The sequence below is a fragment of the Coturnix japonica genome, chromosome 3, assembly GCF_001577835.2.
Source record: "Coturnix japonica isolate 7356 chromosome 3, Coturnix japonica 2.1, whole genome shotgun sequence".
NCBI lineage: Eukaryota > Metazoa > Chordata > Aves > Galliformes > Phasianidae > Coturnix > Coturnix japonica.
Window position 1 is genome coordinate 99,180,043 of NC_029518.1, and position 18,182 is coordinate 99,198,224.

The window sequence follows — 18,182 nt, forward strand, 5'->3', positions numbered from 1 at the left end:
GAGGATTATGGATTATGGTATATTGCTCTGTAAATATTAGTAGAGAAATGACTCAGTATGTAAAACAAATACTGCAAGAGAGTTGTGGAAGCTCAGCCTTACACTTAAAATACTACATGAATGCAGTAAAGAAAAAGGTGGCTTAATTCCTGCAGATACTTGAAGCTGGCAGTTCTTCTCTACTGGAAATTTTCACCTGTGATAATGTTAATAACTTCATTTCTTCTTGTAAGCAACATTACCCCTCTGGCAGTGGGACTTTTAGTGAGGGTATATTTGGCCACATGTGGTATGGAGACCTTCCCCAGCTACTCAAGTTGTTTGTGGAACTGGTAACTTTCAGAAGAAAAATAGAAGCAAACAGACTGAGCAACAAGAACAGAGGGATTTATTTATTCTTCTTTTTAAAAGGAAGAAGAAGGAACCAGACCAAGATGAATATATGATCAGAAAAAAAATTGCAGCCTTCAATGTAATAATAATAATAATCCAAGCCAAAGTGCTGGATGGCCCATAGGCTGCAGTGAATCTTCTTTAATGCTCTCCACACTGTAGCTGCCCAGGCTGGTGCTGTAATAAAGTATTCTCAAAGAGAAATCTGAATGTGAAGCATTATTGAACTCTGGGACTCTAGGATCTGTAATCATGCAGTATCACAACCTGTTTAAAGCAGCGCAGAACTCTGTCTGTAGAACCTAAATGAAGCACAGAAATAAATAGGTCACTTCAAAAGTAATGCTGCCTATTAATTTCCATGAAAACTACAACAGATACAAAGAGCACCACGGGATGAGCAAATTATCAGCTACCAAACACTATTTTTCAATGAGTCACCACCATTAGCTGTGCACTGCCACCAGCTGTGAACAAAAGCCACCATGCCGTCCTCATAACAACCTGCACCAGTGGAGATGACCACCGTTGCTGTTATCACTGCTGTTAAGTACCACGCACCCCTCATTGTGGAATTCAATTCTACCCTTTTGCTTCCATTTCCACAACAGATGCCATTCTGTCAGACTGCCCCTGTCATATAGCAACAACATGGAAGGAGATATTGGTGGGAAGGTACAACTTCTACTGCCATCTCACCAGCATCCACCTCTGATGTTGTGGGCAAACATACATAAAATAGGAGGCAATACTTTTGGGGCAGCTTTCCTATTTACTGAAGAGTCTGCTTATGAGAGGTGGTTTTAAAATTAAGGCCCAGACACTGGAAAAGACTTCCATGTCATAATAGGTTGCGTAAATAGGGAGGGAGAATGGTGGGTGCTGTGTACCTTGGCTTCAGCACAGTGTTTGACGTTGTCTCCAACAACACTCATAGGTAAGCTTATGAATTTCAGACAGATGAGTGGGCAGACTGGCATTGCTTAGAGGGCTGTGATCAGTGGCACAGTCTGGTTGAAGGCTGTAGCCAGTGATGTTCCCTGGGAGTTGGTGCTGGGTTTGGTCTGGTCTTGTTCAACACCTCAATCAGTGACCTGGATGAAGGGATAGAGTCCCAGAATGGGAAACCAAAGGGAAAGGTGTCCCTATTTCAGCTTTTAAACCAATAAATCACTGCAAAAGTCAGAATACAGGACAAAGATGACGCCTTAACCTGTCCACAGTCAATAAATGCACTTGATTTTGGAATGGTAGGTGAAGCAAAGCCATGAGGCCCAAATCACTGGAATATGATTTTTCTATCAAGTTCAACTTGCTGGTGCAGACACAGTTAATGAGACATCAGTCACTCAAAAACAGAGGCTATGAATATTTGTTCACAGTGCTTCTAAAACAGCTTCTGGCTGCTGAAGGCAGGATTTTATGTGACTTTTTATCTGTAAAGATTCATTTGGGGATGTTTGATCCAAATTAAACTTGTCCATAGGTAACAGACAGCTTCAGTTCTTTACATTGCAGAAGAGTAGGAGGTGAGATTCACTTCTCCGGGACTAAAATATCTGTAATGTATAGTAATTGCTCCAAATTCCCTTAATTGTTAGTTAACTAAAGTATGTTTTTAATTAAATTATGTGTCTGCTTTAAGGTGAGACATTCAGAGCAACACACATCCCATCTTAGAACTGACTATCTTTCTCCAGAGACACAGAGAACTGGGTATAGATGAAGAAGACGATGGTACAGACTTCGGTAATCTGAGTTCTGGTTATTAAAAGGCTGAGATTGGTCTGTTTGGTTGTAGTGGTGGTATCGTATGCCAAAAGAAATCAAAGTTATTGCACTACCCATGTTTGAAAAATGAGTACCTTGAGTGGTGTTGGTCTCCTCTGCCCTTCTTCTGCAATTTCATCTGAATCTAAATTAATGAAGACCACAGTCTGAGATGTAATAAGCTTGCCAACAAGTACATGTCTTGGTATGAGATAAGGCTCTCCCAGGAAACCCTTTAAATTCATATAAGGCATTTAATCCCATTCTGGGAGTCCAGAAAATGTTGTAGTGCCCCTGAGTACCCAGCCAAGCCTCCAAGTGCCCTTCAGAAGGAAACAGGTCTATCTTGTGTCGTGTGTAACATTTTTAGCACTGCCTTGGATATCTTGATTCATTCTATTGCTTTTAGATTTAGGCCTAAATCTAGAAGAGCTCCTTCACTCTGATGGGTTAACTAGCTCAAATGCAGACTCCCACATTGTTCTTGCCCCCTTTTAGTTAAACACAATTATTTTCTATGACTTCTTTCCAAAGAATCTACTTATTAACTTATTAAGAAATGTCTGTATTTGCCTTTCCCCACCTTGATCACAGAAAAGCACTAATGTAAGCACATGTAATTAGATATCTTCGACATTAGCGTGAATAACTGGGTACCTACCAATATCAGAAACTTGTAAAAGAAATGTATTGGTTTCAGCCAAGAAGCAATTTCTTTACCAATTATTCTTCTACAGCTCATTATAGCATTCAAAAGTCAATGTTCCAGACCCTGCTTCCTGGACTGTGTGTACATTTTCTATCTCTGTAAAAGGCAAAGGTATTACAGGATGTAGAAACCAGAACTCTATAGCTTCCATTAAAGTGTTTTGGGTTTTTCCTTTTTATCAGGGCCTTTTTCATGCAGTTAAATACTCCCTCTTCCCACTTTTCCATCTATGATTTCTGCTTGTCAGACTGTGGAATGGCCCCACTTGAGCAAGGCATGCAGAAAGCCCTCTCACTTGAGTGACAGGGTATGTAACACATCCCATAGTAACATGAGTTCAATCCAGCCTTTATCAAGCACCTTCCCACTTCAGGGTATTAAAACCTCTCTGCTGTTACAAGCAAGGTAAGAAGCTGCTGCAAATGAGTTTGGCCATGGCCAGATGCAGTTAATTCAATCATTATTACTATTAATATTGTAATTAATCAGCAACATCGTTTCCAGATGACTCTTCATTGTGGTGTACTGTCATTTCAGATGGAGAATCTTTAATGAATTTCTCATGTGCTTGCTGCAACCAGTGCAATGAAATAGACCATGTAGGACTCACTATATGTGAATCTGATTTCCCTGTTTTCTTCTACACTTTAACATCCTTTTCAGCCTTCACAAATTAAACACATTTTTTTGTCAACTGGACAATGTTATGCAAAGACCAATCTTCCTGCTAAGCAACACATCTTAGTTATACTCCTGCATCAAGTGTAGGAAAAGATCAAAACGCTTATGAGCAGAATGAAGGATTGACTTTTTTATGAAGGTAGGTGGTGATAGAACAAGGGGCAATGGATTTAAACTGAAAAAGGGGAGGTTTAGGTTAGATGTTAGGAAGAAATTCTTCACTCAGATGGTGATGAGGTACAGGTTGCCCAGAAAAGGGTGGGCAACCCCATTCCTGGCAGCATTAAAGACCAGGTTTCATGGGTGCCTGGGCAGTCTGATTTAGTGGCTGGCAAGGCTACCTATGTGAGGGAGGTTGAAACTAGATGATCTTTGAGCTTTCTTCCAACCCAAGCCATTCTATGGCTCTGTGATTAAGGCTGGAACATTTTTAAGGTATTCATGGCAAAATGCCCTGGATTACCATCAGTACTGACATGTTAAAGAAACACCTTTTCCAAGTAAATGCCTGGAGCAAACAAAAAATGCATACATGAGGAACATTAATTGTTTGTAGAGCCTGTTTCAGTCAAAGATATCTACAGCTGAAGTCATTAGCTACGTAAGCTGTAGGTGAGATGTGATGAGAAGTCACACTGCAAGTCCTGCAAAATCAACTTAGTCTCTAGTGCCTGAAATGATTCATGAGTAAAGAGAAAGCTCATTTCAGCCCTGAAAGACAGCAGTTGTTCCAGGGTGGGCACTGATACAATTGGTACAACAGCTTGTATTGAAAATAGTAAAGAAAAGCCAAGGAGCATGACTTTGCTCTCCTAAGGCTGAATGCAGGAATCACAGCATGTGTTCCTATAGGAAGGGTAGAGTTATTGCACCTGCTGTCAATGCTAGATGAATACACAGCTCCTCCAGGTCGTCAAAACAGTATTAGAGTTGTGCTGTTGTCAGTATTTTTAACATGCGAGTTGTCCATGCTCAGCAATTCCAAATCTGTAATCCATCAGCCTTCAAAGATCCTGCTGCCATTAAATTCGGGGGAATCAAAGAAATGGAGAAACTGGAATTTTGCCTTCCCTTGACCTCAGATCAGGTTCTCACAGTTCAGACTTTCCACAGTCAAATCTCTCCAGATGAATTTGTTTATGTTTTAAACTAACTTCCTATAGATTTTTCCATAGATTTATCCACTTTTAAAATACATACATAAAATCAAGGAATCATTAAAGTTGGAAAAGACCATCCAGTCCAACCATCAATCCATCCCCACCCACCCCGCCCACTAACCACGTCTCTCAGTGCCACATCTCCACGTTTCTTGAACACCTCCTGGGATGTGGACTCTGCCATTTCCCGCGCAGCCTGTACCCAGTCCAACCATCCACCCATCACTAATAATTCTCACTAAACCATCAACACAATGTCCAAACATTCCTTGAATACCTCTAGGGTCAGTGACTCCACCAACTCCCTTCACAGCCTGTGCCAATGCATCATCACTCCTTTAGAGAAGAAATTCTTCCTAATATCCACAACTTCAGGCCTCTAATCCTATCACTGTTATGTGAGAGCAGAGGCTGACCCCCTTCTCACCACAACATCCTTTCAGGGAGCTGTAGAGAGTGAGAAGGTCTCCTCTGAGCCTCTTCTCCAGATTAAACCCAGTAACCTCAGCTGCTTCACATGGGATCGTGCTCCAGACCCATCACAGCTTCATTGCCTTTCTCTGAACACACCCCAGGGCCTCCATGTCTTTCCTGTAGTGAGGGGCCCAAAAATGAACTGAGTATTTGAGGTGCAGCCTCACCAGAGCTGAGTACAGAGGGACAATCACCTCCTGCTCCTGTTGGCTACACTATTTCTGATACAAACCAGGTTGCCATTGGCCTTCTTGGCCACCTGGACACACTTCTGTCTCTTGTATGGCCAAGCATCAACTGATGTCACCAGACACTTTTCCTCCATGCAGCTTTACAGCCACTCTGCCCCAAGCATGTAACATTGCCTGAGGTTATTGTGACTAAAGTTCAGGACCCGACACTTGTACACTTCTTGAACTCTTTGTCTTCTCATTCTTCCCATTGGCCTCAACTCACTGACACAGCCTGTCCGGATCCCTCTGTAGGGCATTGAACTCCATTTACCACCATGCTCTGGGCAAAGCCCTCCAACCAGCTCCATACCCAATAAAGAGTATACCTGTACATTTGTAGAAAACTGTGGAATTAATCCTTTTTTTATTTTCTTCATATTTTTGTTAAATTAAATTACTCCACCCTTTCAGATAGTCCACTTAAGTTAAGAGGGAGTTGGTATGCTGAATTGCTCTCAGTACCATTGACCCGGATGTCAGTTTTATTAATCTCTGTTTTCTTCCCAATTCTTTTACCCATTGACCATGATTTGTAACGTATCTGACAGATATTCTTTATAAGATAAATGGATTTGACTATTTAAACAGGTGTGGCACGTTTTAAAAGAATACTTGCAAAATATTATTTCATTTTAGCAATACAAATACAGCTCAGGTGACTGTAGCGATTTAATGAAAATTACTGAGTGTACTGGATGGAGTGATTCAGAGGGGAATGTGTGTTTTCACTTTAAATCTTCCCGTCAGGCTTAGATAAATATTTTCTATATGGTAGAAGGGAAAAAGGCAAAACAGTCTCCCAAGACACTGAGTAGGTGGAACTGCTAGATTCTGCCTCCCCTTATAGTCAATAGTGAGATGCAATCTTAATAACCACGGTAAGTAGTTTATTGGGCTTCTTATGGTGATAACAGTAGTCTCATCAAAGTTAACACACGAAAAGTTTTCACAGACATAAAAGACCCTTGCCCTTCTCTGAGAACACTGAAGGATGTAGGAATGTTAATGACTTCCCATAGTTGTACCCATTATACAAATAAAGAACAAAAGCAGCTGTGTTGCATAGGAGCTATAATCCAATATTAAAATGCTGGCAATATCAACAGCTTCAGAAGTTCTGTAGGAAACAGGAAATAAAGAAACTGAGTTGTACTGTGAACAGTAAACTCAGCTGAGCATCAACCAGAATGTTGCTGAATGAGGAGACATTGAAATAAAGGCAAGGATGAGGAAGGGAACTAAAGAATGAGGAGGTGCTTTATGACTTCTAAAAGCTAGCAGGTACCTTAGAAGGAAGCAAGATAAGTTGTGTTTAAACACAGCAGAGATGAGCAGTGAGGAGCTGTCAGAGTTGACTTTGTGATGGTACTTTATTAAGGACAGTGGAAACAAAGATGATATGAAGTGTGAGTTAAGTGATGCTACCCTGAAGGAAAACCAAACACAAGCCATACATTCAAACATCTCTTCAAACCAAGGGGGACAGATAAGAAAACACATTTATACCCACTTTGCAAGTAGCTTACTCTTCAGCAACACATGGGACAGCCTTTATGGTGCTTATAAATAGTGCCCTGTGCCACAGCCTGTTGGCCTCAGTGATCTAAAGCAATATACATTTTATATATTAAATTAAAGTTCAGAAGTTACTTAAAAGAAAATATCAGCATTTCACAGTGTGCTGATCTTTTATACCACTCTTTTGCCAGAACCAGAACTGAGAATCACAAAGCAGCATCCCTAAAGTTGAGCTTTGGTTTTGTGAACACATCAGATTGTTTATCGGTCTACAGATGTTTTTATGTTGAAAAAGAGCAGGCCCGTGATCTTCTCTTTTCCTGCCCTGGAGATGAGGAAAATGAAAAGATAAAAAGAAGATGAATGTGGTTGGATTGGTTTATTTGCAGTCACCTGATCCTTAAGAAAAATAATTTATTCTAACATGCACAGCCCCGAAGGTGATGTCATTTATCTGCAATAAATATTGACAAAGAAAGGGAATGGGTATATATATACAGCCCTGGCGTGAGGAAAGCCTCTAACTTCCACCACTCTTCCCAAGCAATAGAAGTATCTCCAGGAAGAGGTAATGTACAAAGGATTTAATTTCGGTATTAGAAATGTTATCCAATGTTTCTTGATCAGCAGTGGTTCGGCACTGTGTTATGAAGACTAGTGTAGTTAATATCTAAGTCCTATTAGATCTGGTAATGAAAAGAAAATACCTACTTGTATTTATCTCAGAAGCAGAATTTAAAAAGCAAATTATATTTTCTGCTTAGAAAGCACAGCTTCCACCTGTCTGGGTGAGAAACCTCTGAAGTGAAGTCTAAATCTCAGTTTTTTAGTTCAAAAGGCACTCTTCAAGTAAATTAACCCATTTCACACTGAATTGTGGACAATAACGAGAGTTGCATTTCTAATTAATTACTGTTATTTAAAATTTATTTCTCTGGAGTATGGGGGAATATCGGTACATCTGATATTTCATCAAGGAAGAACTTCTTTATTGTCAGAATGACAGCACTGGCACAGGCTGCCCAGAGAGGTGGAGGAGTCTCCTTCTATGGAGATACTCAAGACTCATCTGGATGCCAAACTGTGCCACCTTTTGTAGGGAACTGCTTTAGCAGAGTGGTTGGACTCAATGATCTCTTGAGACCCTTCAGTTCTGTGGTTCTTTGGTGTGCCTTCAGAATGTTGACTTCTATAGATATCAAGTACTTGTCCAAACTTTCAGGTTTATGCCATTTTAAAATATCTTCTGTATCTTCTAGTACACAGTAAGCTGATTGTGTCTTCTAAATGCAGAATGAACATTTTTGTTACAAAATCCATTTGTATTTATTTATAATTTGATCAAGCTCAATTTGATCAAGGTTGCATTAGATGAACAGAGGTTTCAAACAGAGCTACCTAAGAGCGTGTTGCTGTGATCTGTCTTTTCATAAACATAGAGTCATAGAACATGAAAGTGATATACTTGATTGAATACTATTGACATAGGAGGGTAACAATATCAGGGAATGGTCATCTTCTGACTTTGAAAGTACTACCAAATAAATTTATTCCAAGGAATGTTTATGAGGGTGGGCAGTGATAGGACAAGGGGGAATGGTTTGAAACTGAGACAGGGGAGGTTCAGGCTGGATCTGAGGAGGAAGTTTTTCCCCCAGAGGGTGGTGATGCACTGGCACAGGCCGCCCAAGGAGGCTGTGGATGCCCCATCCCTGCAGGCATTCAAGGCCAGGCTGGATGTGGCTCTGGGCAGCCTGGGCTGCTGGTTGGTGACCCTGCACATAGCAGGGGGTTGGAACTGAGTGATTATTGTGGTCCTTTCAACCCAGGCCATTCTATGATTCTGTGGTTTGATTGACACCTGACAACTGAAGAAGTGTGGCAGTGTTTTAATCTACTTTAATTCAGAGTCTAGAAATGTTTTGTGTTTCCTGTTGTTGGAGTGATAGAATGACCCTCTTTCTGTGTGTAACTGGAGGAAGAGTCAGACAACTCAGCAGACAAAAATATCCCTCCAGTTTAGAATTTACTCTTCATTAACATGAGTGTGATCCCTGTCTCTACTTCATGAAACTGACCTTTACCTTATTCAAGCCTGAGAACACAGATACCTGAATGGCATGAAGTCTGTAGTGTGATAGGTTGTGTTACTGATTTGTATCATGTGTCAGAGTACAGTACTGAAATAATAAATGATTAATCTATCTGCAACCTGTTTACCACCCAGAATGTTCAGTTACCAGACCATGTTCTCTGGGTATTTTCATAGGCTGAATCAATCTCATAAGGTTTCTTAGCATGGTCACAAGGCCATCATAATGTAGCTATGAAGCCCATTGGATTCAAACCATTATCTGCATGGCACTGCTGGGGTGCCAATTTTGTTGTTATCCATTTGGGAGTGGATATACACCCAGCAAAAAAATACAGCACATTGTGCAGAATAACCCAACAGTGTGTGTAGTATTGGTCTGAACTCAGACCCCTTATTCCAGTGATGTCACATATAAGAGAAAAGGTGTTGTCCCTTTTCTTCTTTGGCTTAGTTTCCTCACAGGTAGAATGAAGCTCTTTATAGTTGAGCAAAATCCAAAGAAAGTTCCAGGAGTGGCTTAATTGCCATTTCCTGATATAGTGACCCACACCTTATGTTTGTTCATACATTTCCTGTGTATATCAGCAGTAAGATCTTTTGGATAGATTTAAAAGTCACAAGATACATTTATGTGCTGTGATTGAGTGTGGTCCAATCCCAGTGGAATGTCTTTCCTATGTTGTAAACTGATGTGGAATAGTCATAAAATACGAAGTCACAATAGTCATAAAACACGAAGTGGCCCCCCAGTGTCCGGGGCTGAAAAGAAATAGAAGCACCTGTTAATGCACTGAAGCAAAGCTCCACTCCAGAATACCACCTTTCAGTATGGATGATGCTTCCCTGAGCAGGACACTGCTGTGAACCTGCTGTACACATTAATGAATTTTAGTTTTTTATATACAAGAATTCAAAGATTGAATAAATAGTGCAGATTTGGGATGGACTGAGTAAAAAAAAAACAAGAGGAGTTTGATCTGACTCTTAAAAGAAACACATGGCTTTCTGGTACTGGGGGACTCTGTCTCAATACCATGTCAAGTCTTCTCTAAGTATGAAACAGTGCTGTCCATGAATCATTATATATTCACTTTTGCAGACTCAGCATATGCAACTGTATTTGGTAATGACTAATATAATCTCCCATGTGCTATGCTTGATGCTGAAATGTTTTCTCATCCTGCTTACATACCACAGAACACCACAAACTTTGTGCAACAGAGATCGACTGATTCTTGTTGTTTCTTTGCCCACTTTTCCTCCAGAGAAATGGGTCCTCTCACTGCAATCATTTGCCTGGCTGCTTTGATGCACCAAGCTGATGGACAGGTAGGACCTGTCCTACTGGGCGGATCGACTTCAAGAAGGGTAAGTCTGCACTGGGGAAGGAATCCAAAGCAAAAGGGCTTTTTGAAGCCAGCTAAAGTCAGCAGACCAGCTATGACCTAGCTGCTACTACATGGTGGGACCACTGCTATGACTAGAGTGCTGTGATGGATAACTACAAGCACTTAAGAAGGGATGAACAAGGATGAAAGGGTGGTAGTGTGGCTCTTTATATTAGTGTTTTGATGATAAAGAGTTTGGGATTGGGAATGATAAAGATGAGTGTCTATGCATAAGGGTCAGGGAGAAGGCCTGTAGGGGTGACATCTTGGTGGGGATCTGTTATAGACCACCTAATCAGGGTGGAGAGACAGACAGGGCATTCTATAAGAAGTTCACAATTGCCAAAAGTCTTCAACTTCCCTGATATATGTTGGGAGCATAATACAGCACAGAAGAAGCAGTCCAAGAGGTTTCTAGAGTGTGTGAAAGATTGCTTCCTTATGCAGCTGGTACAAGAGCCTCCCAAGGGTGGTGTCCTGCTAGACCTGCTCTTCACTAACAGTGAAGGGCAGGTAGGAGATGTGAAGGTTGGGGAATGTCTTGGCCACAATGATCACAGAATTATAGTTATCTATTCTTAGAGATGTCAGAAGTGTGACTAGCAGACTTGAACTTCCAGAGGGTGGACTTTGACTTGTTCAAGACGCTTGTAGCATGGGTCCCTTGGGAGTCACTCCTTAAGGGTCCTGAGGTTTAGGAAGCCTGGATGCTCATCAAGATTGAAAACTTAAGGGCACAAGAACATGCTGTTCCTCATCATCATAAGGCAAGCCATAGTGGAAGAAGACCAGTATGGATGAACTGGGAATTCTTGTTGAGACTCTGGGAGAGTCCTCAAGAAGAAGGGACAGGCTGCTTGGGGAGACTACAAAGAAGTTGCTGAGATATGCAGGGAGGAAATTAGAAAGGCAAAAGCCCACACCAAATTCAGATTGGCCACTGCAGTAAAGGAGACCTAGATATATATTTTACAAATATATTAACAGTAAGAGAAGAACCATGGAAAATTTCCATCCTTTACTTGACGTGACCACTGTGGATAAGGAGAAGGCTGAGGTCCTCAATGCCTTCTTTACATCTGCCTTTAATAGGCAGAACAGTTATCCTCAGGGCACTTTACGCCCTGATCTGGAAGTCTGGGATGGAACGCAGAATACACTCCTGGTTGTTCAGGTGGAAACAGATAGAGAGCTCATCCTCCATCTGGACTGCCACAAGTCCATGGGACCGGATGGGCTCCACCTTCAAGTGCTGAGGGAGCTGGGGGGGGGGGATGCTGAGCCACTCTCTGCCATCTATCAGCACTCCTGGTTAACTGGTGAGGTCCCAGAGGATTGGAGGCTTGCCGATGTGATTCCCATCTACAAGAAGGGTCATAAAGAGGATCCTGGGAACTACAGGCCTGTCAGCCTGACCTCAGTACCAGGGAAAGTTATGGAACAAATCTTGGTTGAGATCACCTGGCACATGCGTGGCATCCAGTGAAAACAGGCCCAGCCAGCACAGGCTTATGAAAGGCAGGTTGTGCTTGACCAACCTCATCTCCTTCTATGAATGGGTGACCAGACTGGTAGATGAGGGAAAGGCCATTGATGTAGACTACCTGGACTTCAACAAAGCCTTTGACATGTTCTCTCACAGTATTCTCCTGGGGAAACTGGACCTTGGGGTGTTGGTCGATGCTTGGCTGAACATGAGCCAACAGTGTGCCCAGGTGACCAAGAAGGCCAACAGCATCCTGGCCTGAATTAGAAATAGTGTGGCCAGCAGGAGCAGAGAGGTGATCATCTCCTTGTACTCAGCTCTGGTGAGGCCGCATCTCAAATACTGTGTTCAGTTTTGGGCTCCTCACTACAAGAAAGACATTGAGGCCCTGGAACGTGTCCAGAGAAGGGCAACGAAAATGGGGAGGGGTCTGGAGCACAAGTCTTATGAAGAGAGGCTCAAGGAGCTGGGATTGTTTAGCATGGAGGAGAGGAGGCTCAGGGGAGACCTCATTGCACTCTACAACTTCCTGAAGGGAGGTTGTGATGAGGAGGAGCTTGGCCTCCCACACAACAAATAGAACCCGAGGAAATGACCACAAGTTGTACCAGAGGAGGTCTAGATTATACATAAGTAAAAACTTTACTGGAATGGCTGCCCAGGGAGGTGGTGGAGTTGCCATAACTGAGTGTGTTAAAGAGGAATCTGGATGAGGTTCCAGGGCCAAGCTTTCTCCACATTCAATGTGGAGACACCTGAAGTTAGAATTGCTACCTACAGTATTCATTTAGAGTCATGTCCTCTTATGAAAAGTGCAATTTAAACAAAGGAGAGGAAAAAAAAAATAGCACATTTAAGAATAGAAGAATCGATAAAGGAAAGCTGAGAATTTCCAGGTTCTCGATCAATCTTGCTTATCAAAACTCAGAACTAGAACAATCATTGCTACTGTTTTCCAGGTTATTCACAGCAACCAAGTGAGCCACTACTTCCCTTTGGACATTGGATACCAAGAAGGGAAACCCCGTTACCAAAACCCACAGAAATACAATGGTTATCAGATAAAAAATAAAAACCGTTTTCGTCAAGATCTTGTTAACCTCAAAAACAAGCAAATGATCCTTGAGCAACACAATGAAATACGGAGATCCGTAGTTCCAACAGCAAGGAACATGCTGAAGATGGTAAGTGACAGATAGCTAATAACCTGCTTTCAAGATTATTAGCAGAATGTTGTATCCTTCTAAACACTCCACATTTGATGAATAGAGAGGACAGGAAAGTTACTCTGGGATTGAGATGAAAAAATCAAAATCCTATCCCTTTGTTTCTACTGAATTCATGCTCCAAGTTTGCAGAGTAAGATGCTGCAAGCACTTGTAAAATCATTGCAAAGGTCTCAGAACACATCACAGGTGCTATCTGAAAACTCTCTACTAGCCAGCAAGTCCTGATTTGATAGGGCAAGAAGTGATGGGCCTGAATTATGCCAGGGGAGGGACAGGTTGGATATTAGGAAAAATTTCTTCTCAGAAAGAGTGGTAATGCATTGGCAAAGGCTGCCCAGGGCAGTGATGGATCACTGTCCTTGGAGGGGGTCAATATAAGGGTGGATGTGGCACTTACTGACATACTTAGTGGACATGGTGGGTGTGGGCTGATGGTTGGACTGGGTGATCTTAGAGGCCTTTTCCAACTGTGATGATTCTGTGATTTGTGCAGTTAACAAAACTCAAGTAACCTGGCAGAAGTCCCTATGCTTAGAGTCGTTTGTTTGGAGATAGTATGAACACAGGTTCGCCCCAGCTACATCCATTTATTGCTGTCCAATCTGTATTAACATGGCTAGAACACTGAGTCACAGATTCTTGCCTTATGTTTGCTAACCACAATCGGTAGCAACTCAGACATAACTTTTTTTCCTCACCTTCAAGGACTGCACAAAATTTTTCAGTGACCTGAATACTCTCCTTTGTGTCTTTCAGTTGTGGAATGAGAAGGCTGCCAAAAATGCCCTGAAATGGGCAAATACATGTGAAATGCAAATCAGCCCAGTGCAGCACAGAGTTATTGATGGTACGTAAAGAAAATGGGATTAATGATGATTTGCAGGCAGTCTATCTGCATGAGAACTAGAAATATGGATAAATGTTAATCTGATTTTTGTATTTGGAAGATTTTTAAACAAAAAATATCATCTTTGTAAGAGAAAGACAGAATAAAAGACAAACTGTTGGAGCTTGAGGGAGAGGGCAAGCTATGAACTGACCCCATTCTTGTACCTTTCTTTAACTATCCTCTTTCAGTTCCTACTGGAGACAAGTCAGTACGATAGAGAAGTGTTGGTCTAACTAAGTACATATATTTTTGTGTCACATTTTGTAGTCAAATAACCATCTGTGACTGAAAGGTCACTGATATCAGAGTAACATGCCTTGCCAGGATCAAGTGCACTATCCTCTAGGAGTTGTAGAGTGCTAATGCCATAAAAATATTGCCATTCCTTCTATCATGCCTCCCACCCTACAACTTTCCTCACTCCTATGTGGTAAAACAGACCTATTTCTCCTTCAGGTGTCACCTGTGGTGAGAATATCTTGCTGTCATCTCAACCAAAAACATGGGCTGAAGCAATCAAAGTCTGGCACAGTCAGGCTTCCAATTTCAAGTATGGTTTTGGAGCAACTACAAAGAGCGGCAATGTCAAGAACTATGCTCAGGTATGGAGAGCTGAAGTGTATTGCAGAGAATGAATAAATCTGTCTACCTTCTGATTTGAACTACGGTGTATTTCTGACACAACTTCACTGTTTTTCACTCTACAGCTAGTGTGGTACAACAGCTACCAGGTTGGGTGTGCAGTTGCCTACTGCCCAAGGAACCAGTACAACTACTTCTATGTTTGTCACTACTGTCCTCCGTACGTACTGCTTTGTCGTTTCTCTTGAGATGTGATAATAGCTCTAGACCTGCAGTCTGTTGAGCATTTATAGGATCAGGTGCCTCCAGTTTGCATTGGCCATTTGGAATTTTGAAGATGTCAATGTGAATTGTTGCTTAACATCAAGTTTAATGTCATCTGTGTTGAAATTGGAAGTAGGAAAATATTGGCATATGAATGAAGAAAGGTCTGTGTAAGGATCAGACATCATGCAAGAGTCATCCTGTAACTTTAAACACAAAGGAGATAGTCAGACACAGGTGAAAGCCAACAGCAAATGAATATTCACAGAAGAAAAGAGCAAATCTCCGACTCTTGCATGGCAGAAGGTCGCTGCCAAGATAATTTCCTTATTTATTATATATAATATTTATTTATTTATTTATTCCTTATTTATTATATATAATGGCTGGGAAGCCATTAAAAAAGCAGAACAAGGAATCATGTAATCATTTAAACTGGTAATGCTATACAAAGGCAAAAAGCCAATTCCATTTCTTTAACATTTCAGAGGAAATAACATCATGCAAGTGGCTACACCTTACAAGAAAGGACCCAGATGTGCAGACTGTCCTGGCCACTGTGAGAAAGGGCTTTGCAGTAAGTGCATGTATTTTCCTCCTCAAAACAAGCATTGTGCTGCCTCATACAATGACTTCACTCCCTTGTAGTATGTCTCTCCGTACCTAATCCTTTATTAACTTCATACAACCTTTGGCAGGAAAGATGTAACAGAACTGACCCTTAGTTTACTTCTACTAACATAATCGGGGTTGAGTAACTACTGACATGGTGTGAGCAGGGTCTGGGAGCAGACGATCTGCAGGAGACCTTTCCAGCCCCCTCATCCCTGCTATTCTGTGCACGGTGCCGCTGCCAAGATGTGCACGATTGGATTGACGGTCTTCTGCTGCCCTCTGCAGGGAAAATCTGGTCTCAATGTCAGGATGTGCATCTACACCCAAGGGCACGTCTGGGTTGTCAGCATCCATGTATGTCCCTACGGACATAAAGATCTCCACCTGCCCCTGGCTGCTGTAGAATGCCATGTGGAGCAACTCAACTTGGAGATACTGTTCTTCCGTCTGCTCTCCCCCCTGCTTTTATATACTATTCAAGCAGTTTTAACAGCTGAGCATGGAGCCATAGAATACAAAGGTTAGAAAAGAGCTCCAAAATCATCTAGTCCAACCGCCCGCCAGTATTTCCCCAACTAATGTACAAAGACTGCACAGATAAGAAAACAAGTGCAAAAAAAAGCACTGTAAAATGCAGAAGTATCACTCTAGGACTGTTGTTTCAATGAATACATTTCTCTATCTGCTCTATTTTAGCCAATCCTTGCAAACATCGAGACGCATTTCCAAACTGCAGAAATATGAAAACCTTGCTCGGCTGTAATCATTCAATGGTGAAAACGAAGTGCCCTGCCACCTGTAAGTGCACCACTCAGATTGTATAAAGTCCTGGAGGATGTCACTGCAGCTGCTTTGGAACTTATGTACAGGGAAAGAGTAGAACTGGGAAGAAAAACAGCATTCAAGCTCAGCGTTTCAGCTCAGATTGACCTGAACGTAACTTGTTTATGAAATCACATAATTGTTTCAGTTCCAAATTAATCTGGTGGCTCAGATAGACTCTGATGTTATGTTAGGCTTTATAAAAATTATGATTAAGCTATTAGTGTGGTTTCTGGTTTGTTTGTTTTTTGGTGGAAGTTCCACTGATTCATATCCTTTTAATGGGAAACGCACTTTTAAAACATGAAAATACATGTTAAATTCCACTTAACTTTCTTCTGTTACCTTTTCTTCAATTATAGATGGAATGTATTCCTGGCTAAATAAATGTATGTTCACAAACAGAATTTTTGTTGAAGTTGCTTATAAGTTTTTTTCCATTTGGAAAATTTCTCATGTGTGCTTCAGGATCTAGGCGGGGGGGTTCCCTGCTAGGCAGGGGGGTTGGAACTACATGATCCTTGAGGTCCCTTCCAACCCAGGTCATTCTGTGATTCTGTGATTCTGTGATCTATGATACTTCACGCAAGATGGAATGAAACTGGAAAAGAACGGCAGAGCCAAAAGTCATGCACTGTTTTGTACAGAAAAGATAAGAGGCATAAACTGACTGTGGCTTATACATATATCTTCTGACACATAGAATCACATCTAGGGTAGGAAGGCCCTAAGGAGGGATCTGGACAGGTTGGATCAGTGGTCTTAGGCCAGTGGGTAGAAGTACAAGGAGACAAAGTGCCAGGTGCTGTATTTGATGACAGCAGTCCCAGGCAGTTCTAAAGGCTTGGGACACAGCGATTGGAATGATGAGTAGTGGGTAATACTGGTGATAGGTGGGCAGTTGGACTGGGTAATCTTAGAGGTCTTTCTCAACCACAATGATTGCATGATTCTGTGATCTGTACATTGAAGGGATAAATGCTCCAGAGTTTCCCAGGTAATAGCAATAATTTCTAACAAAGCACACCTATAGGACCTCTTTCAGTAAATTCAGCCAAAGTTCTTGAATGTGCCTTCTCCTTCCTGTACTTTCACGCAGACCACCAAGTATCACCTAAGGTGGAGTTTAGCTGGATCTTCTGTACTTGATCTTAGGGCCATGTCCATTCTTGTGTTCCTTCTAATCTTGCATTTACCTGTATAAGATGCTGATGGTATTATCACAAGTTAGGTCTTAAATCTTTGCATTGTTTCTGTGTCTGCAGAGTTGCTGAGCATTTGACACCACTGTATAAGAACAGTGTGACTCTCTCAGATCTTGTTGGCATTCCTGCAGTGGGTACAGTACAAAGAGATCATAGAATCATCGTATGGTTCAGGTTGGAAGAGACCTCAAAGACCCTCCTGCACAGGGAGGTGGTGGAGTCACCATCCCTGGCAGTGTTCAAGAAGAGGAGCTACAAGATCTGGTTTAGTGGCTTGTGGTAGCAATGGTAATGGGAGGACAGATGGACTAGATGGTCTTGTAGGTACTTTCCAACCTTGTGATTCTATGAATCTATGATTCTATGACCATCCAGACCCATGGACAGGTTTGCCAACTACCAGATCAGGCATTGAATCCCAAGGTCCCATCCAGACAGGCCTTGGGTATCTCCAGGGATGGGGCACCCACAGCTCCCTAGGCAGCTCGTTCAAGGGTTATTTTCATGATAGCCAAATTAACTACCTTCTCTTCACCCATTTTCAGGTATATTTTCCTGCTCTGCCCCTTAACCTTTGAGCACTTGGGTTAAATTACACCAGAGACATGAATGTGAAATGAACATGAGTTTGTTCTCACACCCATTATAAGATGTGCAAACAGCACTTCT

General features: G+C 41.8%; 1 protein-coding gene across 1 annotated transcript; it reads left to right on the forward strand.

Annotated features, from left to right (window-relative positions):
• The first annotated feature begins 10,135 nt into the window (after positions 1 to 10,135).
• LOC107312443 (serotriflin-like) lies at positions 10,136 to 16,682 on the forward strand. The gene is made up of 7 exons (XM_032443788.1): positions 10,136 to 10,401; positions 12,867 to 13,091; positions 13,893 to 13,983; positions 14,482 to 14,627; positions 14,733 to 14,827; positions 15,360 to 15,448; positions 16,183 to 16,682. Exons 1-7 carry the CDS (start codon positions 10,186 to 10,188, stop codon positions 16,308 to 16,310), a joined length of 990 nt encoding a protein of 329 aa, XP_032299679.1. The 5' UTR covers positions 10,136 to 10,185; the 3' UTR covers positions 16,311 to 16,682.
• The last annotated feature ends 1,500 nt before the right edge of the window (positions 16,683 to 18,182 follow it).

Excerpts from the sequence above, each read along its gene's own strand:
- LOC107312443 (XM_032443788.1), top strand. The coding sequence starts at position 10,186 with ATGCTTGATGCTGAAATGTTTTCTCATCCTGCTTACATACCACAGAAC. Across the intron at positions 13,092-13,892 it reads CAAGGAACATGCTGAAGATG|TTGTGGAATGAGAAGGCTGC; the intron begins GTAAGTGACAGA and ends TGTGTCTTTCAG. Across the intron at positions 15,449-16,182 it reads CTGTGAGAAAGGGCTTTGCA|CCAATCCTTGCAAACATCGA; the intron begins GTAAGTGCATGT and ends GCTCTATTTTAG.